The following is a 27,914-nucleotide window of genomic DNA, read 5'->3' as shown; positions in this document are numbered from 1 at the left end:
GGTGTGGTGGTATGTATTGATTAAGTGACTAAATACAATCCAGAGGGGGGAGTGTACAGAGGGTAGACCCCCCTCCCCTCAAACTGACTATATCGGAGATAGACCCCACCCCCTCAAACCAAATGTAGATAACTTTTCGGGTTGATTAATGACTCTAATATTGCGAACATCAGAAAATCGCCTTTAAAGCGCTTTTCTGAAAGGCACTACCTTTCAGAAAAGCACTTTAAATGCGATTGATTTTGTGGGGTCAGAATGTCGTGTACAGTAGAGAATATGTCAAGTAGTATATGTTATCATAAATTATCAAACAATCCAGATCCGAAACTGACCAGGTACCAGGTTTTAAGTAAAAAAAAATGTTTTCATGGAGAGTCCACTGGTGTAGAATGAGCTAGGTATAACTTGTTTAGACTAGTTCTGAGTGGCAGCTAAGGCAACCAACCAGGGATTGAAAAAGGGGTTGTCTTTAAGCACCAAAGCCAATCGGGATGTTTTATATTGATCATTGCATTACCTCACTTTTTAAAAGAGTGTAGAAGGAGCTGAAATCTGAGGGAAGTTGGGAGTTGCAGAGTTTTCTTTGGTGTGCTGTATGCTGTGTGCTGGTCCGCTGATGTCTTTTTAAAACCAGCCTGAGTGTCCTGATGTGCTTCAGAGTGCCTTTCCTGGCCCAGAGCTGCCAAGGCCCGGTGAGAGGGTGTTGGGACCTTCTCCTCAATGTCCACTAAGACCTCAGAGCGAGTTAATACGGGGTGTACAGAGACCCATAAAAAGAAACCCTCTACTGACCATCCTGGCTGGCAAGCAAGGGCCGAACAGAGGCCCCAGAGAGGCTGCTGACGCCTTCTGACAGCTGAGAGACGCCTTCCTGCAGAGGTCAGCAATTCCAAGCCTCAGGACCACCTCCCCATGGGAAGATAATATGGGAACCACATGAGAGGACTCGGAAACAGAATCACCAGATACCATCCTATACTCGCAAGAGTAAGACGAGAAGCCAGGGCCAAGATAGCCCAGAAAGAGAAGCACCTAGAGGGTGAGGACGAGGAGATAGCAGACATGTTTTGAGCCTGAGAACATCAGGAACCCTAGATCAAAAGAATGCCAACCCTCAAACAGGGTATCAAAACACATGGCACACAGGCTCAGGAAGGCCTTAGACAAAGGCGCAAGGCAACGCATGAAAGCAAAATGCCCCCTCCAAGACTTACCGGGCAAGGCCACAGAAGCACCCGAGCTAGATCCAAAGATGCTGGCCTTTGTCACCAAGACGAATAGAGATCCACACAAGGGAATTGACAGGTCCTGGAGAAACTGCCAGGAGGAGGTGCTGGACCTAGCAGGCCCCTTAGCAATAATTATGGACCTGGCGGAACGCGCCAAAGACACAGGGGAAGAGAGCAGTCTGCCTGCTGGGTAATGTAAACTGCGCAATAACCTTAGAAAGGAGAAGGGACCTCCTGTTGAAGATAAACACAAAGCTGGGGGACTTAGCCACATACGAGGCAGGCGAGACGGCTCAAGGTCTCCTCTTCGGTGAAACTTTCGGCAAAGAAATGGGGAGGTTCGTAGGAACCATACACCTCACTAGAATAGGCACAAGCCTTGATAAGAAAGATCTTCTTGTGCAGAGCTTTTGCAGGGACCGGCCGCTATAGAGGTCACGCAGCCGGTTTTCAGGGTGCAAGGAGACCTCAAAACAACAGATCCCATCATTGGGAGAATAGACAAAGATTCATTCTTTCCCATCGTAGCCTGCTTTCCCAGAGGTCGATGAGGCAGAGGACCAGGAAGAGGGCAAGGCCCCGACACAGGTGAGAGTCCACATATACCCCCCAGAAGTGGGGAGGACAAGGCAATTCTGGCTAAATTGGCGCATGCTTTCTAGCGATGCATGGAGTCTGCAAACAGTCAGAGGACTGCAGTTACAATTTGTTCAGGAGCCAGTGCAAGCGTTGACCCCGCAAGCGATGCACATGGCGTAAGCAGAGAAAGATATTCTGCAACGAGAGCTCAAGCAACTCGAACAGAAGAGAGCCATAGAACTATGTCCAGCGACACCACGTTTCATAAGCAACATGTTCCTGGTCCACAGGAAAGAGAAAGTGAGGCCAGTCATAAGCTTAAAAGAGTTGAACAGCTGGGTGATTTTTCCGGCATTTCAAGATGGAAGGTATTCACCAGCTAGGAGGCACTCCAAGGAAAGAAGACTGGCTAACCAGTATAGTTTTGAAGGACGCCTACCTTACCATAACAGTCCAAGAGGCATTCTGTTCCATTACTAGCATTCTACTTGAACTTACATCTTTGGCAATTCAAGACAATGCCTTTTGGCCTAGCATCAACGCCATGGGCTTTCAACAAGCTCATGAAACCAGTAGCAGCAGCAATCGGGGTAAAAGCAATCCATATGATCATCTACCTAGACGACATACTGCTACTGGCAGACAACAAGAAGACCTTAAAGTGCCAGACAACGTGGGTAAAAGACCTAGTACTTTTGCTGGGGTTTCTAGTGAACAAGGACAAATCAGATACCACGCCAGCAAGAAGGCTGGACTTACTAGGATTTATGTTAGATACCAAGCTAGCTACACTCGAGCTCCCAGGCAGGAAAATCTGCGATATCAAGAAAGAAATCAGACTATGTCTGACCAAACAAGTAGTATCCCTCAGAGTGCTAGTGAGAATAGTAGGGTTATTTTTTTTTTTAATACGAGTATATAGTCACCGAAGTGATTTTTACAAGAAGATGAACATAAAATTTCACAGCGTATTTATCCAGACAAGAGAATAAGTCTATAGAAACACGAAAGTAAAGGAGAAAACACTCCCCACTTCCATCATCTATCTTTGTCCAGTCCACTAGCTCGGAGGTACATGTGCAAAGATCTGGTCCAAAATTTTAGTAGGGTTATTGGCATCCTCTATCCAAGTCATTTTCCCAGGTCCCCATCATTATCGAGCTCTACAGAGACTGAAGATGAAACACCTTCAGCAGGGGCTGCGATATCACCAAAGAGTGCCGTTAGATCACAAGTCCATCACAGAGCTGGAGTGGTGGTAGAGAACATGGACTTCTGGAGCAGGCGAGCCATCTTCGGAGACCGACCAGATCTAGTTATAGAATCAGACGCCAGCACGATAGGAGGGGGAACACTTTATGGCACGCTAGAAACAGGAGGGAAATGGAGCACAGAAGATATGCAACGCCACATAAACTACCTAGAACTACTGGTAGGATCCTTCACGATCAAAGCATTTACAAAAGGGAGTGAACTTGTGCATTCTGCTGAATATGGAACTCCTCGCCGACTGTGCAGTGCTTCCCGGCCCCTCTCCCCAGCATCCACTTCCTCGTAGCTTGATCCCCCCCCCCACACCTGATTGGCTGTCCCTTCCTCCCTTCTACATCCTAGCGTGCCGCTCTTATCTGTGGCACCTCTTTGGAAACCTCGGCCCCAGGTAAGCGGATTGGCTCTGTGACCCCTCTTGAGGCCGTAAAACTTGAAATATGTAACCCCTCGCCGACTGTGCAGCACTTCCAGGCCCCTCCCCCCAGCATCCACTTCCTCATAGCTTGCTCCAACCCCCACACCTGATTGGCTGCATAAGGTGCTTTAACCCACCTTTCCAATGTAACCCCTGCGGCTAATGGCCCCAAAGCAAAGGGCGGCTCCAACAGAGGCGGCTCCAGAAAGTGTCAGCAGGAGTCCGCAGGGGTAGCCAATTAAGCCAGTGACCTGCTGTTAACCAGCAGCAACAAAAAAAGTAAGTGTGGCATGGGTGGCAAGTAGAGCAATTACTCTACTCCGGAAAACCCTGCCACTCAACATTACCTTGCCTCAGAACTGTAAATGTTAGCAATGCTGCACTTCATTAGAATTGTGAACATTAGCCTGTGTCAGACCCAGACATGTTTGTGAATGTTAAATAGTCCACTTTCAGAAAGAATTGTGAAGATTATCCTGAAAGGTAGCATGTCCCACACTCAGGTAGAATTATAAATATTAGCATGTGCCACTCTTAGATTGAACTGTGAATGGTAGCATGTGCCACACTTTAATGAAATCGAGAACATAAGCCCGAGTCGCATCTAGATAGAAATGCAATTGTCAGAATGTCCCACACTTAGATGCAACTGTGAATGGTGGCATGTCCCACACTTGGCTAGAGTTGTGAATATTGGCATGCCCCACACTAAGAATTGTAAATGTTAGCATGTGCCTTACATGGATGGAATTGTGCATGGTATCATGTGCCACACTTAAATGAAATCGTGAACATTAGCCTGAGTTTCATATTGATAGAAATCAAGGCATAAAATAAGCAGTGTCGCATAGCAATTTGCTATGCAATTCTGTAGGTTTGCTAATCAAATCAAAACTTGTGTAGCAGAGTTAGCTATTTAAGTTGCCCTCTTCAATGAAAGCACAGCTCACCCTGCATTCCTCTTGCCCACGGTGCTCTCTTTGCCCTCTTTTGTCTGTTCACTTTAAGTGCTAATTGAGGGAAAGTGCACCAGTAATCATCTCCTCCACTCTTAAGTGCCAAAGACATGTGTAGGAGTGAAAGGCCAGATTTATTTTTTATTTTTATTGCAAACCAGAAGTGATTGGCATGATACTTTTTAAAAGCTTTTAAGCTTTCCATATCCTATCTGGCAAAGACAAGTAGATGTCAACTTTATATCTTTTAAAATGACAGTCATGCAATTCCATTCCTAAAATGAAAGTTGTTACATGATGCCTAATTACAGTATTGATACTGTAAAATACTGCATCATCTCCATGGTTTACAGTAAAGTTTAAGTTGGCATATTTGAATTTCATAGTGTCAACTATATTTCATTTTGTTGGGTAAGATGCATCATGTTGACTAGTGAACTTTTGAAAATGTACATGATCACATGCTTTTGATGGCAAACCTAGATCTGTAACCTGCAGGTTGCATACATCTTGCAACTGGTGCTCAACCCCTGGCCAAACCCATACTCCATGACATTCTATATTATCACCCTGTTGCTTTATACCAGGTACCCTGAAAGTGAAATTACCATAAACTACAATATTCCACCTAGCGTGGCCAGTTCTCTGCCTGCTACGCAATCCACTCTGCTTGGTCTTTCTTTCCTCTTACCTAATAAATACACAAAACGAACTAAATGCTTATGCAAAGTAGCGATCAATAGTTCCCCCCAGTCTGTACATCTACAGATCTACTGCAATACCAAATGCTGTAGTTAGCCCTAGAGCTTGCTTTGCTTTTTGATTGTATTATATATTACCACCTTCAGGAGACAGCTGGACAAACTGTTTTTAGGGCCTCTTTATCCCATCTATTTATGTATGTCCATTCATGCAGCTAACCTTTTATATTTTACAGACACTCATCTATGGCTTGCAAAGTCTTTTTTCCCAGTTGCACAGTCAAGTAGATTTTATGAAGTAGCATTTACATGAGATGTTTGAAACATTTATTCAACATTTACTTTGTTTGCAGTAAATGTCAAATACAAGTTTCACTGTGCATGGCTGGCTTCTGAGTAGCAACAGTGTGCCAAACATAAAGCGTGTTTGTAGTGACGTGCACCATTTTACAGAAATCTAATTTTAAATGTGTTGTCCTCCGTTGCTGTGGGTCGAATGAATTTCTTTTAGGTTGAATATGTAAACTAAGATACGCGACCTGCGGGTCTAGCTAATGTTTAAAGAATTTGCAAAGTCGGACTCCTCCCACTAATGTCTTATTTCAGGGATACGCAAAACTGCTGTATTGTTGCTTATTTCATGTCTTTGGTACAACTAACTTCTGGTGACAATAACAATATTAGTACAACATTGCTAATCAAATAGGCCTGTTTTCGAATCAAAAATGTTTTAATTAGCAAACTCTGCTAATCAATTTTTGAAAACTAATTTATGCCTTGGAAATGCAATTGTCAGCATGTCCTACACTTTGGTAGAATTGTAAATATTAGCATGTATCACACATAGAATTGTAAATGTTAACATGTGCCACTCCTGGATGGAATTGTGAATAGTGGAATGTACCACACTTAGATGCAAGTCCTAGATAGGACTGTGGTTGTTAACAATGCCACACTTGGTTAGATTTTCAAAGAGTAGCCTGTGTCACTTATAGATAGGATTGTGAATGTTAGCACTTGGTTGGAATTGTGAACATTGGCCTGCCCAGACCCATTCTAGATTGTGAGTGTTGGCAATGCCGCACTTGGTTGGAGTTGTGAACATTGGCCTGCGCCGGACCCGGGCGGGATTGTGAGTGTTAGCAATGCCACACTTGGTTTGAGCTGCAAACATTAGCCTGCCCATACCCATACTAGATTGTGAATGCTAACAATACTGCACTATTAGATTTGTGAACATTAGCCTGCGCCAGACCCAGACAGGATTGCAAATGTTAGCAATACCGCACTTCGTTAAAATTGTGAACATTAGCCTGCCCAGCCCAACACTAGATTGTGAATGTTAGCAATGCCACATTTGGTTAGATTTGTAAACCGTATCTTGCGTCACTTCTAGATGGGACTGTGAATGTTAGCAATGCCGCACTAACTAGATTTGTGAACGTTGGCCTGCGCCTGACCCAGACTGGATTCTTAATGCTAGCAATGCCACTTCCGCACTTAGAATTGTCAACATTAGCCTGCCCCAGACCCATACTAAATTGTGAATGTTAGCAATACCGCACTTGGTTAGAAATGTGAACACTAGCCTGCGCCGGACCCAGACAGGATTGTGAATATTGGCAATGCCACACTCAAATAGAATTGTGAACATTAGCCTGCACCCGACCCTGACAGGATTGTGAACATTAGCCTGAGTCGCCACTAGATAGAAATGCAAATGTTGCCTTGTCCCACACTTGGGTTAAGCTGTGAACATTAGCCTGAATCACATCTGGATACAAATGCAAATGTAAATGTTAACATGCCCCACACGTGTATCACTGTGTACCCTACTTTCCTGTTCCCCATGCTGTTGCTATACGTCTGTAAACCCCCCTCCTGTTGCTGTAAACCCAGCCCCCTGTCTCTGTGTCTGTCTGTCCCTCTGTTCCTTGCCATCCTGTTCATGTGCCTTGTCTCGGGCGCCTTAAAGATAACCATCATATCACATCACTACGCTTACTCTCTACTATACACCATCATTCAACTAGAACACAGCTATACCCCTGATTAATCGGCCTAGCTGTTCCCATACGAACACGACCCCATGAAAACCTCATCACCCTATAAAACGCAGCTAGCCGAGCACATTCCGGCCTAGTTGCTCACATATGCGTCCTTCAGGCCTAATGCAGCCAGAGCCCAGTCTGGGTGTCCACCCACCCGACTGCACACATCCAACTGATATTTTCAGCACCACACCTAACACTAGGATGCAGCTACCATCCGGTAATTACATCAACTGCACACATATCCAGTGCACCCACGCACCCTACAACACTATCTCTCTCTACTGACCAGAAGTACGGTTCCCAAGGGCGTTCAACCTACTAGCGCTTTGAGGTCATCCCAAAGATATATAGAGCCCTATATAAATGCCAAGTAACATAACCTACCAGATGGACAACATCTCAGCAATGAACTATATCAATCACCTAGGGGGGTACCAAATCAAGACTTCTAGCAGAGCTAGCGAAGGACTTTTGGCACTTCTGCCTCCAGTCAGGGACTTCGGTAACAGCGGAATACCTGCCAGGTGCCCTCAATGTGGTAGCAGACAGGAACTCCTGATACCCGAAGGACTCCAGCGACTGGAAACTAGAGCAGGAAGTTTCCTGGCAGCTGGAACAATTATGGGGGCCATTACACATAGACCTATTTGTATCGCGACTGAACGCACAGAAAGAAAGCTATTTCAGCTGGAAGGTAAACCGTCAGCCCTAGGAGCCGATGCATTTCTGCAAGATTGGAGAGGGCGACTACACTACGCTTTTCCCTCCTTTGTGATGATAAGCAGAGTACAGGTGAAAACGCGGCAAGAGAGCGCAGAGTTAGTACTCATTGCCCCAATGTGAAGTTAACCGCAGATTTCCTGCGGGTTTTCCCAGATGGGGAATGCTTGCTCACAGACCCAGCTGGGTCATGTCATCCTCTGAGCGTGAAAGGGACTCTCCCATTGATAACGTGCAGGATATCAGGAGACGCTGGGCACTGCCAGGAATTTCTAAGGAAGCTACGAAACTCATTGCTGAGTCATGGGCCCCATCCACTCAGAGGAGCTACGACACGGGTTGGAGTAAATTGTCAGCCTGGTGTAAAGGGAGAACTTTTCATCCCATTTCTGCCCCTATAGTGGCCGTCCTAAACTTCCTAGCATCACTTCTGCAAGATGATAAAGCATTCAGAACCATAGGAGTGTATAGATCAGCGATAGCAGCAGGACACATCTCCATAGAAGGGATTCCGGTAGGGGAGAATCCAGCAGTAGTGAGGCTCATTAAAGGGGCCCATTTCAGGGTTCCCCATGAACCAAAATGTGTACAACTATAGGACGTAACACGAGTATTGCGCCTTCTGGCCAGTTGGCCGGCGAACAGGTATCTATCTTTGAAGCAGCTATCAGGCAAGTTAGCGATGCTACTATGCCTAGTGTCCTGCAGGAGAGTAGCGGACGTCAGAGCGCTAGAAGTGAACAGAAAGACTTTCGGCCCTGAGGGGAGTGACTTTCACCCTGGCTAGAAGAACAAAAGAAAACTCCACATCGGTTTCATATCCATACTAACCAGACCATCCAAAATGGTGCGTGGCAGCATGCATTAGAGAATATGAGAGTAGAACAGCCGAGTCAAGACCAGCAGGCGTTACACAGCTTTTGATAGCACCTAGGAAGACTTTCACACGATAGCGACAGCCACCATCGCTTGGTGGGTAAGGGAAATTATGCATCTTGCAAGTATTGATCTGAATAGATTTGGGGTGCATTCAGTAAGAGGGTGAATGGCCTCAAGGCATTCGTAGCAGGTTTTATACTGCAGGATATCATGCAAGTGGCGTACTAGGCTAGCAATAGCATGTTTAAGACCTTTTACTTTAAGCCGATTGAAGAGAGGGCGACGACTGTAATGGGAGCTTTGAACAAGCATAATGCTCGCCTCCTGTCTTGACATAGAATGAAGATTACCCCGGCATACTGTGCAGAGACTCTTGATTCTATTAAAGACAAGGAGGCGAGCATTAATTTCCCGCCCAACATGTACGATATGCATTATTGAATATGAATGTGCATTATTATGTGTCAGACAGTACATGGACACCACCCTAACAGTTTGACTTGTATGGTTTACAGGAGATGACCAGAAGGCAAACTGAGCATCCGAAAGCGCAGGTCGGCGCAAGCTAAGAGGGAGCAGGGAGAGAGCAGGGAGACAGCAGCAATTTTGCAGCAGCTCTAAGCCAGTTGGAAGCCGGTTGTTTGGTGTAAACCTTAGTTTGAGTTAAAGTTTCAGAAACTGATCGGTTCAGAGCATCCAAAGAGGAGGAGGAGTTAGGAGACGGGAAGTGACATATGGACTGGGCTAACATTGCCAGGGACTACAAGTGGCAGAGGGAAATGTAGTCCTAAAAAGAAGAAAAAAGGAAAATTAGTGCTGTTCTTTCTGTTATTTGGTTGAAACTGCTGAAGAGTGGTATTAAAGAAGTTGAAGCATAATGCTCGCCTGCTGTCTTGACATAGAATGTTATATCAACCAGTAGTGTGTTTTTTTTTCTTCTAAATGTCTTTTCAAATACTTCTTTCAAGTTTCATTCAACGACTGCAAATTAACCGGCTATTAACACGATGCTCCATCCCACTGACTGTACTCACTATGTACTATGTTTAACACAAGAACCAGAATACTAAAACTACAAAATTAGTTGTTGTTTGCCTATATGGCATTAAGATCATACTGGTGGTCCTGTAGATAGGCGCATCGGATAAACCCTCCGTTAAATGGGGCTAGGCAATCACAGGCCCCGTTACAGAGTGTGCCAATTGTGGGAGACCCGCCATTACTAGTATCTATGCTAAAACAATTGTTTTTATTATTTGTATAGGGAAAATGTGCATAAGGCAAGACAAGTGCAGGGAACAAGTGTTTTGACTTGTGTATATGTATTAGGCAATTGCTAGGCACTGCTATTCGATGCCCAGTTCCTCGCACTGTTTTCTCACCTGTTAACATTAATTGCCAGTTAATACTGCTACGGCTGTGCCTGGCAAGTGTCTTGCCAATGCCTACACAACAGCTCAAACTGTTGGCATTGCCAGTGCTTGTTTATATTGGTCTGTCAATAAAATGGGCATGGGAAATAAATGCCCCAAAGATTGCTTGTATTACACCATATTTATTCATCTAGGCTTCCTTGTGCATGCCCTTGTGGCTGAAATTGATGTCTAGAAAGTTGTGAATGATGTTGTGTAAATATCACTAAGTACAAGTGAAAGGTTATTAATGCTAAACTAAAATTGGTTCATATTGCATCTGTATTCTTTTACAGTGTTTTAAAAGCGTAATAGTATCTGTCATTGTGTAGCACTCTTTATCTTAACATGATTTTATTGTATTCTTAGATTTCTTTATCTTGGAGTAAAGCTGTGGCAAGGCCTTCTGAAGAGGTCTCTCTTACCATGATTGCCCAGGAGCCAAACTCACTAATTGGACTTTTAGTAGCAGACAAAAGTGTGAAACTTCTGGGAGACCGAAATGATATAACGGCAAATAAGGTACGTTCGCTTACCCTATGCATAACTTGTTATCTTTGCAAAAAACAGGACGCAAATATGGTTGTATCCAATTTCATAAAAATGCACCGCATCACGTTATTCTTCAATAGGATCCCAAAATATCTTGCCTCCATTCCGTAGTCATCACTCTGATCAACGGCAATGGCAATATCCTATTCTAGCAAAACCATAACATCACACGACCAAATGACTATTCGTTTTGTCAGCGGATAACGACAAGCAGGTCCATCGATCCGGTCATTATGCTCCCAATTGTCATAAAAGCACAAACCAGATTTGTGCTTGGTTTCTCCCTGTTTCTTTTGCGTGCCCATTCTAGGCATATTTTGAGTTCATTTATTGGTTCTGCCCCTTATATCTGTGGAGCAAGGAGGCAGTTGTATGAAAGAGGTTAGAAAATCGAAGCCAGAACATTGAAAATAATCCAAAAGGCCCAATAATCACTGCGCCTCTTTGCACGGAAAACAAGGTTTATTACATGCAAACAGGTCTCAGACAGCCCAGTAGAACCAAACTGACACAGAGCTCATCACTGCCCTAGAGACTACAGGTTATATAGCAGAGCATTATTAATCTGCATACCCTCATTATCTACCACATGCTATTACCCCCTATAAGGCCCTGAACCCATTGGCCACAATTTATCTGAACCCATTCCCCTCAACACGTGGCCCACTACATCATCACCAGCATATCCAGGCACAGGATTGTCCACTAAAACATATTGACATACTGATGAATCTAGATCGTCACGTAATGTGCGCCCTTCTGATCCAGATACATGCAAAGTAAACGGACGAGGGCAACTCTGCTTCAATAAGACAATAGGCTTCCACATTATACCAGACGGTGGGGGCGCACATAAGTTGCACCCCCAACCTTGTACTAAATGTATTGGCATCAGCTCTGCTCCTCCTATCCTAAATCACGGAACGTTCCAGACAATGCCCCCATCCCCATTTCTCCTTCAAGCCCCAGGTGCCCAGTAATTACGTGATCAGGGCACCACTCGAGTGTGAATATCAGGGATTCGTTTTTGGTAAGGCATTTGCATGTAATTGAAATAGGATTACCGTTCTTGGGTGAGGGCAGTAGTGCTCTTAATCCTCGCTTGGCCCATTGGCATCCAAAAACCTCATGCCCTATTCTTATGATATTGTCTTTCAAAGGGTGCATGCCTTTCTGCTCTCTCCACAGTTAACATTCCGTTCTCACCACATCCAGGCCCTGCAGCTGGATACAATTAGCGTTTATCTGTGCACCTCGGGTGTCACTGACCTCGGTTTCTCTCCTGGTGAACGGAAAAGGGATTTCTCTTGGGACTGAGCTAAACAGAGCTACAGCTCCACGACAAGGCCTGCGTTCATTGTATACTAGGCCTTAAAGTCCAATATGGCGACACTCCTGCCATGTTAACACGCTGACCTCACTTCTAACACGATACCTTTCTGACTCCATCTTCCACCTAATTCATCTCTCATCTAATACCTAACTGGAAACATAACTTTGTGTACTACTTCTAAACACAGGACTGATCCCTCACAACCTTATCTATAACTTCTGCAACCGCAAAATTATTACATTTGTTGCTCCTTCTGTGTTGCTATATTTGGGTAACTAATGTGTGTCAAACCTAACTAAAAACAATACATGTGTCTTCTGCCACGCAAAACGTGTTCTGCTCTCACGATGGTATGTGCTAATAGGTTTTTCTCAGCCTGAACCTTTTTGCCTGGATGGTATGCTGCTGTACGTGCATCCCAACATTTGCCCTTTAGTTAATACTCCATTCACTAACCCTGCTGCCTCCTTTCTTCCATATTCATCTTTGCGTACTGTGAGAAACCTGATGGCATTCTCACACCTATTCGCCGTGGGTCCTCTGTTCAGGTGGCATGGGAAGGGCCATCACTTTTGGATCCCGACCATGGGAATGCACACGCGAAGGAGGATCTCCTAAGTAGAAGGTCTCTGGGGATTGCGGAGAGCATGCTGGATGGTGAGACATTGTATCCCCTCTGTCCCAATTATCCATCACCCTACTCTCCCTCAGCCTTTATGGGATATTACCAATCCTATCCCGTCCCCTCTCCCCATTTCCAACACATACTGAGTCGAGGAAGAGGCGCCCAAGAGTAATGAAGATTATCTATGGGAGAAGTGTCTATAGTACTGAGAGGAGGAAGATGACTAAAAAGGTACACTGCAGTACACCACCAACATGTCCCTTTAATGCGGTCAGGCAGAGTCAGGCACTTGAGGGCAATTATACACACGTGTACTCTATTGAACACCATTCCAGTACTGACAAGGAGAAAAGGAAACCTAAGGGTCAGGCATGTCCCATTAATTGGCCTAATGGGAGTCAAGCAAGGGAGGCCAAGGACTCGCACCTGAAACCCCTTCACAGGGCTGAAGTGTATAAAAGGTGGAGCACTCAGCAGTGCAGAGAGCACCAGTTAGGAGAGCAGAAGGGAGGCTGCATGGCTGAGTCCAGCATGGGAGCCCTTCCTCTCCTAAAGCCAGTTTTTGCTACAGAAGGTGAGCGAGCTGTGGACACTGAGCGGGCTATGGAAGCTGCAGCAAAGAGACCCTGAGGAGTCCGGAGGAGGGTGGAACGCCGAGACGGTGACCCGGTATGTTGAAGGGTTGCAGTGTGGCGAGGGAGCCGTGTTTCCAAGGAGCTGGATTGGGGTGTATGCAGTCTGGTGGGCCCTGGCCCAGTAGATGCTCATTCCCATGGGAGGAGTCCAGGTCCCAGGGGTATCTGAGGAGAAGGTGGTGAGACCCTGATCTCAGTATTGAAGCCGACAAGCCCTCCCAATCACTTTACGTTAACCGGTTAGTTTCTGTGTGCAGAGAAACCCGGTACACGTGTGATGCTGAGGAGAGAGGTTGAAAGGAAAGCCGTTAAAGTGTGCAATCAGCTCGAACAAAAGGGAGTAAAGTAGGTGTGTGCACGAGGCATGGAAAGAAAGCACAGAGAGAACAGTGTGCAAGAAGCACGGAAAGCAGAGACAGAAAGTACATTGTATGAACGGCACGAGTGAAAGACAAAACAAAGAAAGTTAAGCATGTAAGTGGCACGAAGGAAAAAGCAGCAGAGAAAGCAAAGCGTGTAAGCAGCACAAAAGGAAAAGGCAGAAGAGTACAAGTGGCACTAAAGAAAAGGACAATGATAAAAGCGTGCGACCGGCATGTAGAACAAAAGGCAAACTGTAATACATAGCTCTCAACTCACCCGCTTTTGGCGGGTGTCACCCGCCTTGCAAAGGGCTGACTCACCCGCCAGGCCTCCTGCACGCCCATTCATTCCAATGGGCGTCTCACCCGCCAGAAACAAAACAGGGTGATTTCACCCGCCTTTGCAAGACAAATGGTTGAGAGCTATGTGTAATAGTGACCCAGAGTTACAAGAGAGAAATAAGTAAGAGGAGGGTCTAAGTAGCAGAGTGGTTACTCATAGGGGAAAGCACAGCTTTGCATTCTCGAAAGCCTCTGTTACATGCCCAATGCTGAAAGAAGGGTTCAAACAGCTCCACTTGTGAGATGGTCCAAAAGGGGGAGCTACACTGACGGTGAAGCGGAAGCAAAATCCCCAAAGTGTTGTAAAAGAAGATTTGAGCTTCAGAGAAAGGATTGTGTTTTAAGAGTGAATTCTGGGAAGCTGAGCCTTTGTGCTTTGGTGAATCTTGTGGTGAATCTTCGACCAGAGGGAGCTAGACTTGGGGAAAAGAACCCTGAGAGGCCCAAGAGGGATTTTCTGAATTGTGAACTATTGAAAACCAGAGGGGCCTGTGCTTGAGCAAGGTAACACTGCTCCCGGCTTCAACTTGATATGTACTGCTCCAATGCTCTTAAAGAGCCCTACATCATGGCGGTTGTCTGTCAGTAAAGTGCTGGGGACGCTTAGCAAATCCTCCTGTAAATACACAGGCATGAACTTAATAATGACTATGCCTGTTGCTGCGTATACACTGGTGTGCTGTTGGGTGCTGGGGGTTGCGTCTGTTGAGGTAATGGTACTTGATATTGATACTGGGGCTGGTGAGAGGCCTAAAGAAACTACTACTCCTGTTGAAACAAGAGGGCTCTGAGCTTGGGAAAGGGAACCCCAAGAGGTCTAAAGGAACTGTGCAATTTAAGAAGCTTTGGGACGGGAGCCCAAGCGAACACAAGAGTTTTTGTGATCTAAGTTGTTTTGATGCTAAAGGAACCTTGCCTGGAAGACTTCACAGGCATATTTAAGTTGAACTATTTTTGTGTACTGGCAGCGCCAATCCTGACAAGTCCACCTGAATCCACTGTTGGATATATTTCTTTGGGACACTATCTTTCTTTTGAAGAAACCCTGCACAACATTGGTTTCCAGACTGAGGGCAAGCATAGGTTTGACACAGACAGTTTTTGTTTCAAGACATACGGAATTCAGAATCAGTTGAGGGAAAAGCCAATTTGGAGAAAGGGCAAGTTAGGCATTACACCAACCCAAACTTCTTTAATAAAGGTTTTCAAACTGATCTCTTGTGTCTCTATTGATACAATGCATGTCTCACAGTACCCACGCCCTACACACATGACATAAATCCCTCCCTCACCAGACATGTTCTTCCGGGGTATCAGTCATAAAGCAACACCCTCCATCTCCTGCCACATCAACCCAGTGGGTGTGTGTGTGTGGTAAAGGTACAAAAGCCTGCTCTATTTTCACCATCCATGGTTTTACAACCCCTCATTCTGGGTGTGCTTGTGTTTTGTGAGCGGAGGCGCTTTACTCGTTTTTACTGACACCTCATCATTGCACTCTTCAGAAGGGTCTTCCTACAGCATCTCAGGATCATCTAATGCAAACACAAAAGCACAAGTAAAAAAACATGATGGGAACCAGCAACTTTATGGCTATTTCTAACCACGACGGGGCCCACAAAAACATTGAATCGAACGCATTTACTCCTGCTTCTTTTTCCATGACAATCATCAAATTATGCAGGACTTCGCATGGGTCATAGCCATTGTCTGCATCATTTAGGGGTATATACGTGCAGCAAAATAGAGAATTTTTCTTGCACATGTCCCCATCCATAGCCAAGAGTTCTGGAGCGTCATAAGCCTGATTGCCTGTAACTCAGTCTTTGAGTTCAGACCCTACTCCGTCTGGTTCACCAGCTGAAGCATCTCCCACCTGATGATCTGCAGCCACTTGCAGTTTGCTGCAGTCTGGATACCTGCCACCAGAAGGGAGGCAAAACAAATCGGCTTTGGTGAATAATTTATACTGGTCTGGGTACACCTTCAACTTATTGGATGAGTCTTTGGACAGATAATTTGATCTTTCCTGATGACGAAGCCCTAGTGAACGGCAGGCACAATTGGTAGATGTGGGCGTCAGTTGGTTCTGGGGGTGGCACATTTATAACAGTCAGATGGGCCTCGGGAGCTACCAAAACCCCTAAGTGCAGGGTGGTCAGTGAACATATGCCCTTTAATGATAGCACGAGGTGTAGGTACCCGTATTGTCCACATACCCAATACACATCCATTAACGCTGCTGTGCCTTGGGTCATGTCCGGGATGAAGAGTGTTTTCTCACAACGAATGTTCGATCCTACACGTATAGTACTGTTTCCTCAGGAACAAAAAGAATACTGTGCTGGCCTTTATACCTTTGCTGGAGTCTCTCTCAACTTCATCCACGTCAATTTTGACATCATTTTTCCATATCCTTCCACAGTTTTGATTGACACATGCCACTACATCGTCCGAGAACCTGGACCCCGTGCTGGACAGCTCACTACTCCTGCCACCAATCTATCGTTGGAAAACAATGCTGCTTCCATTTTCAGAAATGGTCTTATTTTACAACAGGCTTGTTCTATCTTCTTTGCACATTCTTCATCTCTGCACATTACTACTGCTTGGACTGTGTGCCCTTGGAAAAGACTTTGTACTCTGTACAGAGCGAGGTGTACTAAACATTGGGCTATAATAGACAGCCCTTCTTGAGGTATAAACCACTTTGGTGCACCCATTGCATGAGGTATCAAAGAGTCTATGAAGTAGCTATACCACATGTTGTCTGACTCTGGGTGGTGCACATCCGTGACAGTGTCCTTATACTGATTATAGTCCATCTCCACCTCAATTTCCCTCCTGGTTCGTGTCATCTCCATAGATACATCTCTGTCTGTGTTTGTGTCATTTTCATTCCCATACCCCCCTTTATATGCCCCACCACATAAAATAACCACAAAGAAATAATATTGAAAGTCCAAAAAGTAAACAACATTTACAACATAACATATATATTATACAACGCTTGTAGTGTTGAACCTGCAGCGGGATAGAAAAAACAGAAAAATATAAAAACACTTACAAACTTTTCATCATGGTATAGGGAATGATCAACTGTAGCATTATAAGGAAACATGCTGCAAAGTATACTTTAATATTACTCAGTGACTTGGGTGCTTTCCGAACATTAGATAAGTGGACCCAGTGCCGCAACACCTTCTCACAAACTGAAAATGGTTTCGCAAAGATGACAGTAAATGGCCCCTGGAACCTCTGCTCGTTCCAGCACCGTATGAAATTCCTGACAAACACTTGATCCCTGTGGTATAGTTGCAGCGCCGGTAAGTTCAGTTCATCTGTCGGTGATGCTTCAACTGTGTCTTCTCTAGGAGCATGTAGTGGCATCTGGGTCCCTGAAGTATGCTGCTTCTTTGGCTGCCTTATCTCCCGCCTTGTTGCCAAGTCTAACGGAGTTTGTATTTTGGGTGTGGGTGGCGCATTTAACCGCTGCAACTAATGTTGGGTGGGACAATGTATAAATCAATCTCTCTAACAAGGTTGCATGCTGTACTGGTGTGCCATCTGACTCCCTGAATGTACGGTGGTGGCCACATACGTGGAGTCGAAATATATGGTCATCAGGCATCCTTTGGGTGCCTCTAGTGCTTCAATTAATGCAATGAGTTCTTCTGCCTGGGACGAATAATGTGCTGGCATCCTCTTTTGAACTACAACCTCACATTCCACATCTACAAGGCAAACCACTACTGCACCTGTGTATGCCTGGCAATTCTCCTGATTAATTGTTCGATAGCCCATCAACGAAGAGGACCTCCTTTTTCTTGAGTGCATCCTTCCTTTCTCATATTAAGTCATCTTCAGGACCCTTGTATGTAACACATATGCACTTCCTCACCTTCCTTGACAGGTACACCTATAAACATGGCAGGGTTAACTGTGTGGCACCTCACAATGTGGATGGACGGGCTTGACAAAATTACATCATATGCAGAGGCCCTATGTGTGGTTAAAGTGGATTGCTCATGAATTGCAAACACTGCATGCTCTACATATGTCACTGAGCAACCCATAGTGATTGCTGAGGATTCTTCATTGGCAAAGGCTGCAGTGGCCAATGCCTGTGCACAAGGAAATTGACCCTGCATTACTGAATCTAATATACAGTGTAGTATGCTAGGGATTTGTGCCCCAGGGATATTTGCTGAGCCAGCACTGCAGTCATGACCTGACCATTAGAATGTGAGAGCAAGTTCAATTCTTCCATATAATCAGGGGTTGTCAATGCTGGTGCATTACTTATAGCATTTTTGAGCTCCTGAAAACATGTAATAATTTCTCATGTCCATGTAAGTGTCCCTTTGCTTTTCTGTGCCTCTTTGAGTTCCCGCAGTAGGGGCTTTGTGTCACTAGAATAGTCGAAAATCTTTGCTGTACAATAGTCGCACAAACCCCAAAACTGTTGCATTTTTCTGATCGTAGTGGGCTGTGGTATGTTCTGTACTGCAGTTGCTCTATCTGGGGTTGCTCTTTTCCCTGCAGATGATGGCATTTGTCCCAAATACACCACCGCCCCTGACAATATTGCATTGTGTTCTTATCTACTTTGTATCCTTTGTCCACAAACAGTGTTATCAGTGTAATTGAATCTGCTCTACATAGGCCTTCTACTGTGCTGCACACTAGGAGGTCATCTACATACTGAATTGCTGTACTCGGTACATAAATATTACCCAAATCCATAAGGAGTACTATCTTGAAAATGCTGGGGTACCCACAGAACCCCTGAGGAAGTCTGCTGTGTTGAACCCTTTACCCGCGATCGGTAAACACAGTTTGATATTGAGAATCGGGGTGCAATGAAATGGAAAAGAATGCATTTTTCAAATCAATGACAGTAAAATGTGTGGCCTCAGTTGGTATAATGCAAACAATTGTGGTGGAATTTAGTACTAATGGAACTCTGCCTCCACAATACTATTCAATGGGCATAAATCCTCCAGCTTGTCCTTTCACTTTTCTGACAGGGTATATCACCATGTTAAACAGGAACTCTGAGGGCACTATGATGCCCAGCTGCCATAATGCCACAATTGTCTCATGTATTCCCTCATCTGCTTATCTTGTCAATGGATACTGTCGCACTCTGGGTAACACTGCTCCCGGCTTCAACTTGATATGTACGGCTCCAATGCTCTTAAAGAGCCCTACATCATGGCGGTTGTCTGTCAGTAAAGTGCTGGTGACGCTTAGCAAATCCTCCTGTAAATACACAGGCATGGACTTAGTAATGAGTATGCCTGTTGCTGCGTGTACACTGGTGTGCTGTTGGGTGCTGGGGGTTGTGTCTGTTGAGGTAATGGCGCCTGATATTGATACTGGGGCTGGTGTCCCTGTTGGGTCGCCCATTCGGGCACTGTGCCATACAAGTCACTTGGAGGCACCCTTCTATACTGCTGTTGATATATAACGCGGGCCACTGGTATCCTCCTACACTCTCACGCAAAATGGCCCAGTCTCCCACATTACCAACATGGTCTATATCCACCAAACCTTGGCCCCATCACTTCAAATCCTCCTCCTCTACTTCCTTGTCTTCCTTGGAATCGCCTTCTTCCTCATTGGTAACCTCCCTGATACCCTCCTTGGTAACCTCAGTCATCTGGTGTGAGATAAGCATGGTATCAAAACACAGACTCAAAAGCAACAGTTTGAAAACCTTTATTAAAGAATGTTTTGGGGTTTTGAATAATGCCCAACTGGCCCCAACTCTAAGGGGTGTGTTCCCTTAACTGATGTTTCTAAGTGCCATCAGTATTAATTAGTCCAAAACCAACATCTGTCTGTGTCTTAACCTATGCTTGCCCTCACTCTTTGATAAAATGTGATCGGGATATGCTTAAAAGAAAAATGGTGGCTCAAAAGAAAATGTAAACCAAGACTGGTTTCAGGTAATCTTACCCTCAGGTGCCGTTCTGCCAGTTTCAAGAATTAGTTTAACCTAAACGGGTTACAGTCAGAAACCTTCCACATAGGGCTCTTGCAGCAAGTCTCTGGGTCTCTTGGGGTTCTTCCAGTTCCTTTTGTTAGGCATCTAGGGATCCCTTCACCAAGTCTAGGCCCCATTGGTCTCAAATAAAAGTTGACTTTGTCAGAATGTACCTTTCAACACTTCTCTTTCTTTCATGACTAGCATCAGAGACGTTTAAAAAATGCTGGTCTTTTTGCTCCTCCCCTGCGCGACCACTCTTACTTCTGGCCCCACTCTTTATACTTTGAATCACTCTTCTGGCACCTTGTGCACACTTGCACCTTCTTTCACTCTTTCTACTTCACATGTGCCCACTTGCACCTTCTTTCACTCTTTCTGCTTTACTTGTGCATGCTTGCACCTTTTTTTTCTTTCTCTCGGGTCATTCGTATCTACTTTTCTGTTTTGGGTTTCTCTCGCCCTTTTCCTGTCTGTGAGTCGTTTGCAAACCCTGTTCCCTTTTTGGCTTGTTGGACTCTCGCGCCCTCTTTTCTAATTTCGCTTTCCTCTTAACAATGTGTCTCTGGCTTTTCTTACTTTCTAGCAGCTTTCTGATTAATAATATTTCTTCTGCTTTCATTGTTTTTCGCATTTCCAATTCACAATGTTTGCATCTTTCATTCCTTTTTCCTCCCGCTCCAGCCACCTGAATGCTACAGAGTTTCCCTCCCTCTTGCTATCTGAAACTCACCCGGTAGCGTGGCCCTGGTAAGTGGGTCCTCTGGATCTGTAGACTGAGGTCAGGGTCCTAACGTCTGCCCCTCAGATGCTCCTGGGGCTGACTCGTGTTCCAGGGAAAGGAGCACTGGCCTGGATGTGGCCAACAGCCTGCAGCACGCCTCACTCGGCTCCCTGGAGACACTGCTCCCTCACCACGCTGCAACGCCCCCTGACACACAGGGTAAGGATCTCAGCGTTCTGTTCTCCTTCTGATGGAAATTGATTTTTAGGGGCACAATCATTATAAGGTGATTGATAAAAGAAAGAGGGGGAAGTCCCTTTGCCCCGTCCGTATATACCCGGGGTGATTTATTTTCTCTCTGGTCTAAACCAGGGGAAGACAAATAGATGTTGAGGTTAAAACGATGTGTTTCTTATCAGGCCTTCCTCCTTATCTGTTTTTGTTCTAATCCAATACTTCCACCTCCTTATTGGATTAGGGACCCTGGTACCTGAATATCCCACAAAGGCTTCCCAGACTTCCCCCTCCTCGCCTGCCACCCCGTTGAAATACCGCGTCTCACCTGGGGTACTCCCACGAGAACAATGCTGGGCTCTACTATCCAGGTGTCCTCCCTCGCTCGTCCACCCCCAGGGTTGGGATCCAAGAGTGATGACCCTCCCCTGGCCACCTGAATAGAGGATTCTCTGGGTCTACATGGGAGAATAGCCCTAGGTTTCTCACACTGAACTACATTGGTACACTTCTGTCCACTCCAGTGCCATTTTCGTTTCTACCGGGGCCGTTCTATGTTCTACCTGCTTCATAGGCGGGCCCACTGATCGACTATCATTGCCTGAATCTCTGCCCATCCCTTAGCCTCATTCCCCACTACCTTGTCCAAATCTTTCTGCACCTCTTTGGAAGTCCTTTCTTTAACAGATGATAGAATATTGCTGTAGTCTCATCCTTCCAGATCTCCTGAATCTGAAGTATTTATTGTGCCAAGTCTTCATCTTCTTTCATAATGCATGCCAAAATTGAATGAATTTTCAGTGTGTCAGGATATGTTGCCCTTAAGGCATTTAGCCCCACAGTTGTTAAAATGTGCCCCATCAGGATTTTCATCACTCATTCGTACTCCTGGGTAACCTACTTTTTTCCAAATATCCAATGTGTCTCCTAATAATTCGGCAAACAAGCTTTTCATGTCTCCTACCGGTAGTGTAATGTCTGTGGTATGTTTTATATGTGCTTTTATCCACTTACCTGCTCCTGCTGTGATGATGGCTGTGCCTTCAAGTTGTTTCTGTGTGGCCAGGGCACCCACTGTGCACTGATGGGGCCTTTATGTAACAATGGAAACTGTGTTCCCACCTGCTTAGCCTGTAACTTTCTCCCCCTCGCTTCCCCTTTAAGACTGCAGTGCGGCCTGGTCACGCTCTTACTTTTAGAACCCACAAACTCTCTACTCTGTGTTACCCTTGGCAGCATCTCATCTCCCTGTTCTTCATTGATTCCCCATTACCCCTCTTCTGCTACTCCTGCATCGACATTTGATCTGATTGACTCATAATCTAAACTGTCTGCCCATGGTAGTGCCTCTCACTACCTCTTATATTGCAATCCTTTGTTTCAACATGTACATCCCTAATTGCAGTACTATAAATTCTAAATAAAATATAAACCCGCTCTACATTCATCAGTGTCTATTGGAGCATTTGCCCTTGTTATCGTTCTAGCTTTTATCACGTTACCTCTGCCACTGTCCTTCGCAACACTGTTTCTAAGTCGTTCTCTGTGTCTATAACTAATGGGTCGCATGTGGCATTCGCTGCTGGGGGCCGTTTTCATAGGGGGCGAGGTCTCTCCATCGCAGGGCTGCATGGGGCACATACTTAGGGTTAGTATAACCTGCAGCTGCTTGCATGTGCTAACACCCCTGTGGGGGTGGTGGGGCTGTGGGGGTTGTAAGTGTATCACAAGGTGCAGGGGTTGCACAAGGTGCAGTAGTGATACAGTGTGCTTGTATTACAATGTCTCCCCTTTTAGGTTTATCTGGGATATCTTCCAAATCCTCAATCATTCTCCAAAGCTTAAGGATACCTTTCCTATTCTTCAACTTCTTCCCCCATATATTTTGCAGCTAGATAAGTGTTCATGTGGCTCAAAACATCTTTATTATTTGTTCCTTCTTTGGCCCAAGGCTTGTACATCCCTCCTCTCTTATCAATGACCCACTCCTTATGGTACTTAATTTTCTCCTGGTACAGCAGGAGCGCTATACATATGTATTCAAGTGGGGTAAGGGAACTCATAGTTGTGTCTAATCCTGCACTCATAATAATCTTTTGTTTCTTGACCACTGATCCAACGCTGCTGATCTACCCCGCTCTCCCGCAACTGCCAGCACTCCTCGTTCCCCCCCTTTCTCTTTGTCCCACTCACCATACACTTATTACACCACACCTCCCTTCAGACAGATCAACACCCGCCATTCCACACTACAAAAATTCTAAAAAACCCTTAAAACACAAGCTAATAAAACACAATTATATGCACAATGGTTTAGACCCTTCCTCAGCCTCCTCTTCGAGACGAGTACATTTACAGCCTTAAGCCCTCTTAAGTTGTGTTAAGGTATCCCAGGCTCGCCATATAATGGCCCTACACAACACTTATTTAAACAATGGCTTCGACCCATCCTCTACCCCTCTATGCGGGAAGAGGGAATTTACCTCCTGGCACGCCCTTTTTTTGCCGAGTGGAGGTATCAGTCCTCTATACATTGGACCTCACCTCTATCTTACCTGAAGTGCTGCCTTTCCTTTTCAATGGAGGAGATCCTGTTTCTTCTCTCTTATCTTTTTCTCACTCTATATTATTGTGATGTCACCTTTCCTCTTGGCGGAGTAGCTATGTTATGATATAGTGTATTTATAAAGCGCCTATACACAATGTGTTTCAAAGCGCTTCAAGGCAAGGGAGGGAACAAGGGAAAATACAATGTCATTCTTACAGGCCATGAACAGTACGGATGTGAAATTAACTATCATACTCGGCCTGACGACATTTCAGATAGTACTGGAGGGGGGGGACAAGTAAGGAGAGGGGGGAAGAGACATACAAGGTTGCTATCATACTAGGTCTAAGGACAATTCTGATAGAGCAAGTGCATCGAAGAAAGTAAGGGGAGGAGGGGAGGAGATAGAAAAAGAGAGAAAGGGAGAGGAGGAGAGAACAGAGAGTAAGCAGTCAGAAAGAGTAGAGAAGGAAGAGGCGAGAGTGAATACGATTGCATAATTCAATAGTAACACATAATGTTTCAAGCCAGAATACAAGATGAAGATGGGAACAGCATGATTCAGGGCCACCATGAGTACAAGATGCAAAGGAAGTCCAGCATGAGAGTTAAGAAAGGGTGACACACCGTGAATCAATGAAGTCCATAAAACTCAAATCCAGTATTGGCCACAAGACGGTGATGGTGAAACCAGAATGTGTCAGGACAGACTCCTGCTGAAGTAGGCTAAAGAGGGTGAGGGGAGCAGGGTAGAAGAATCGCGCAATACAGGAAACACCTGTATTGGCCACCTCTATATATAAATAACACTATATATTGCCTCAGGGGCTTTTACAGTCCACACACTGCCAATCAACGCGCGCCACACTCTCCTCTTGTTGTTTTCTCTGGAAAAGGTGCACTTACATCTATGCATTCTCCCGAGCACCTCCGATACGGGGTCCCGGCAATGGGCTGCAGAATCTGGGAGCAGCACCCCACTCCAAAGAGCAGGCAGGCCTTCCGGCAACATGGCACCTGCTAACCTCTTCAGATCGTGCATGGGGGACTGCCCTTCCAGTAAATTCAAATAGAGTTAATAAAAAAAGTAGCTGATTGGTTCTAATAAATTATTGTAATGACTTGTGTTTAGGTATGGAAAAATGTGATGATCACACAGCAGACCAAAGGATGCACACACATTCTTTCAGTCACAAGGATGTAGCCAAACATCATTACCAGGGAAGTCATGAGAGATAAAGAGGAAATGGCAGTTGTATACCACGTACCCTGCTGCCTCCAGTGATGAATGGCATGCTTGGCTCCATCATCCTTTTTTGACTTGCAACTAAATGGTTTGTGAGAAATAATTTCAACAAATAGTGTTCTGCATGAATATTTCTTCCACCCACTTCTTTTTTTCGACAAGTGTAAGTGGTTCGCAGAGGCAAGAAAATAACCATTTATTGCAGAAATAATAAAATATTGATACTTAAATGACTGCAAAAACCTAATGCTGCCTGGTAAAAATGTCATGACTTCATAAAGTTTGAAAAGTTATGTGATATACTTCATGAAGTGTGCTGCAGCAAAGTCTTGAAGCAGCTTTCAAACTGAATTATTTAAACACCCTTCCTAAATGAAGTCTCAAAGAACCATCCTAAGCAAGATTACTGTGGTCTGCCCAGGTCAAAGGAGTCAGTGGAGGTGTGTGTCATCCCTTGTCAATGCGAATCCTCCTGCAGTTGCAGAGATGGACCACAGGGGGTGTGATAAAGGCTGTGGTCTGAAGTGTGCATATTGGCCTGATAACCTACAAGAGACCTCACTGTCATCTTCATTACATCATGGTTCTAGTGAGAGGGTAAGCTGGGTGGACAGGGTTTTCCAATCCCTGATACATCACAAAGAAGCAGACCATTTACTACACATGTCATTTCTGAGTTAATAGTGAGAAACTATTTTGTTGAGGGTATTTGTAAATATTATGGCCGATCCTAGCCAATGCCACTCTGAACACACACCGAAACATAGGCCAATGCCATGAACTTTCGTCACGCCCAAGATCATTCTCTCTACACTTCATTTTACCTAACAACCACAACCCCACTGCAAATGCATCAACATAATTCTTCACCCTCTCCTTCGCACTATTGTGATGCAAAATGACCAAAGACAACCACACAGAATCTTTACCAACTTACCAACACGTCGAGCATTTGACCATTGGCCCACAAAGCTGCCAAAATATCTGAGACCTACACAGAGCATAGGGCCCGCACTTTCAGATCCACCTGCACTAACATTGAGCCCAGGCAAAGTTGACATGTTCCCTGTAACCTTATTAACGCGCTTCCTAAGGGAAGTAAATTACCATAGCGTAAACTAAAATATCCAGAAACCTTTAAATGCCCATCTTTCCAAACAGGGATTCATCCCCTACTCACTTACCCTAATAAAATAACTATCACACTTGTGTCTCTCCTTGAATGCTGTTTGTTTGCCATAAATCCACTTCAATGCAGTTTCTGCAAGCTTCATCTGTTAAGTAGACTTGATCAAATCCATAATCTGTTGCTTTCTGAGGTGGTTTGATCCTAAGTACCATGATGATTGACTATCTGAAATCAAAGACCTGCCTTATTACTGATACGCAGTGTTGATGATCTACGTTTCTTGAGGCGTTTCTGCTAGGGTGAGCACCAATCTTTGGCAGATAAGCATTTTCTGGATCCTGCCAACAGTTAGCTGCATTTATTTTCTTGTTTTGTTTCTTTCTAGGTTACCCAAGAACTAAATGACTTCAGTGACCATTTTCAAGGCGTGATAATTAACTCCCTAGCGGTTTTTGAGGTATATTCTATTTTTTTTTTAAACTAAATTCAGTTTACTTTATGTTTTTCTCCTTTTTCTGACTATAATTACTGAGACTAAAATCTGAAATGCATGTTCCTCTTTGCTCTGGCTTTCCTGTGTTTGTGTGTTTTTATAAATATATCTAATGCTGAATGGGTTACTCTGTATTATGGTACTATAATGTTGTCAAGGGATTCAGATTGCTTAATAAACCAAGATGCCACATGCTGAGTGGTGTGTAATTGTCACTAAAATTCTGAGATCATTGCGTTGGACCATGAATTGGACTGCTGATTTTTTATTTTATTTTTTAAATGCAAACATTTTTAACTTTGACAAATGTTGAGATCCTTATTTTGAATGTTTTATTGTTAATTTTACTGCTTAAGGCATGGAACTAGATCGAGAGCAGCAGAGAGCTAAACTTGGTTGAGAGTAGCCAGTGTTTGGGCTGGCATCATTTAACAGTAGCCCACTACTGTGTGTTGCGGTCTCTGCATCCATTGGAATTTGTCCTTGGTTAGAGGTTGTTGAAAAATATATGTTTTAAGAGATTTGTGAAACTGAATAATTGTGGAAGCATTCTGAACTGCAACCAGGATAGAGTTCCAGAGGGTGGGTGCATGGCAAGAGATGGACAGTTTGCAGTCTGCCCTTTGAAGACAAGTTGTGATTCAAACTGGTTAGTTGATTTGCTGTGTGAGGACTGTGTGCCACCACATATGTTGAGTTTAGCTGCCAGGTACATTGGTGTATAACTTATGACTGCTTTGTAGATGATACATGCAGTCTTGAACAGTGTCCTGGCCTGGCTTCCCCAATGTAGTTTGCATAGGACAGGAGTGATTCAGTCAACATTTCCATTCACCTGTAATGTGACGTGTTGTGGCATGGTGAACTGCTTTTAGGAGAGTCAATTGAGTGGCTGGGAGCCTCATTAGGAGGGCATTTTCCCCATTGATTTGATACCACAAGAGCCTGTACTACAGTGTTGTATAGTAAAGAAGGGTTTATTTTGAGAAGGGTAGAGATTTGGAGCCAGGCTGTTTGGGCCTTCTTGGCTATGTGTTTCTGTAAGCATAGGCTGTTGTCCAATATCCAATAGCTGTGGCTTAAATCCTTCTAGGCACATATCATTGAGCCATTGTTGGACACGTTATTTAGCGGGGGGAGCGATCAGGAGGAATTTGGTCTTAGATGGTTTAATTTTGAGGTAGGCAGTCGACATACAGGACTTGATGATAGCTAGGTAACCTCAGAGATGACTGATGTCCTGTGGGCTTTTTATTCTCCTGTGCAACTGAGTATCGTCCGTGTTTTTGATCGAGGGCTATTTCGGGAACTTTGAGGCATGTTCCCAGAGGCTCCATGTTAAGGTTAAAATGGATCAGTGGTAGGATGGAGCCTTTAGGGACTCCTCAAGAGACTGGGGAGTCAGTCCAAATATAATGTGCTCATCTGGACTGCCAGCGGTCTGCACGAAAAGTAGGAGGTAAACCAATTCAGAACTGCACC

General features: G+C 44.8%; 1 protein-coding gene across 1 annotated transcript in view; it reads left to right on the top strand.

Annotated features, from left to right (window-relative positions):
- LOC138453423 (CD109 antigen-like) overlaps positions 1–27,914 on the top strand; it is a 1,481,241-nt gene that overhangs the window by 627,042 nt on the left and 826,285 nt on the right. Inside the window, exons 15-16 of the mRNA XM_069606256.1 lie at positions 10,587–10,739; positions 26,325–26,396. Coding sequence (XP_069462357.1) covers positions 10,587–10,739; positions 26,325–26,396 — 225 coding nt within the window. The remainder of the gene's footprint in view (positions 1–10,586; positions 10,740–26,324; positions 26,397–27,914) is intronic.

Source organism: Ambystoma mexicanum, chromosome 4p (genome assembly GCF_040938575.1).
Source record: "Ambystoma mexicanum isolate Mex_15411 chromosome 4p, UKY_AmexF1_1, whole genome shotgun sequence".
Lineage (NCBI taxonomy): Eukaryota > Metazoa > Chordata > Amphibia > Caudata > Ambystomatidae > Ambystoma > Ambystoma mexicanum.
Note: the sequence above shows the minus strand (reverse complement) of the source record. Positions and strands in the feature narration are given on the sequence as shown.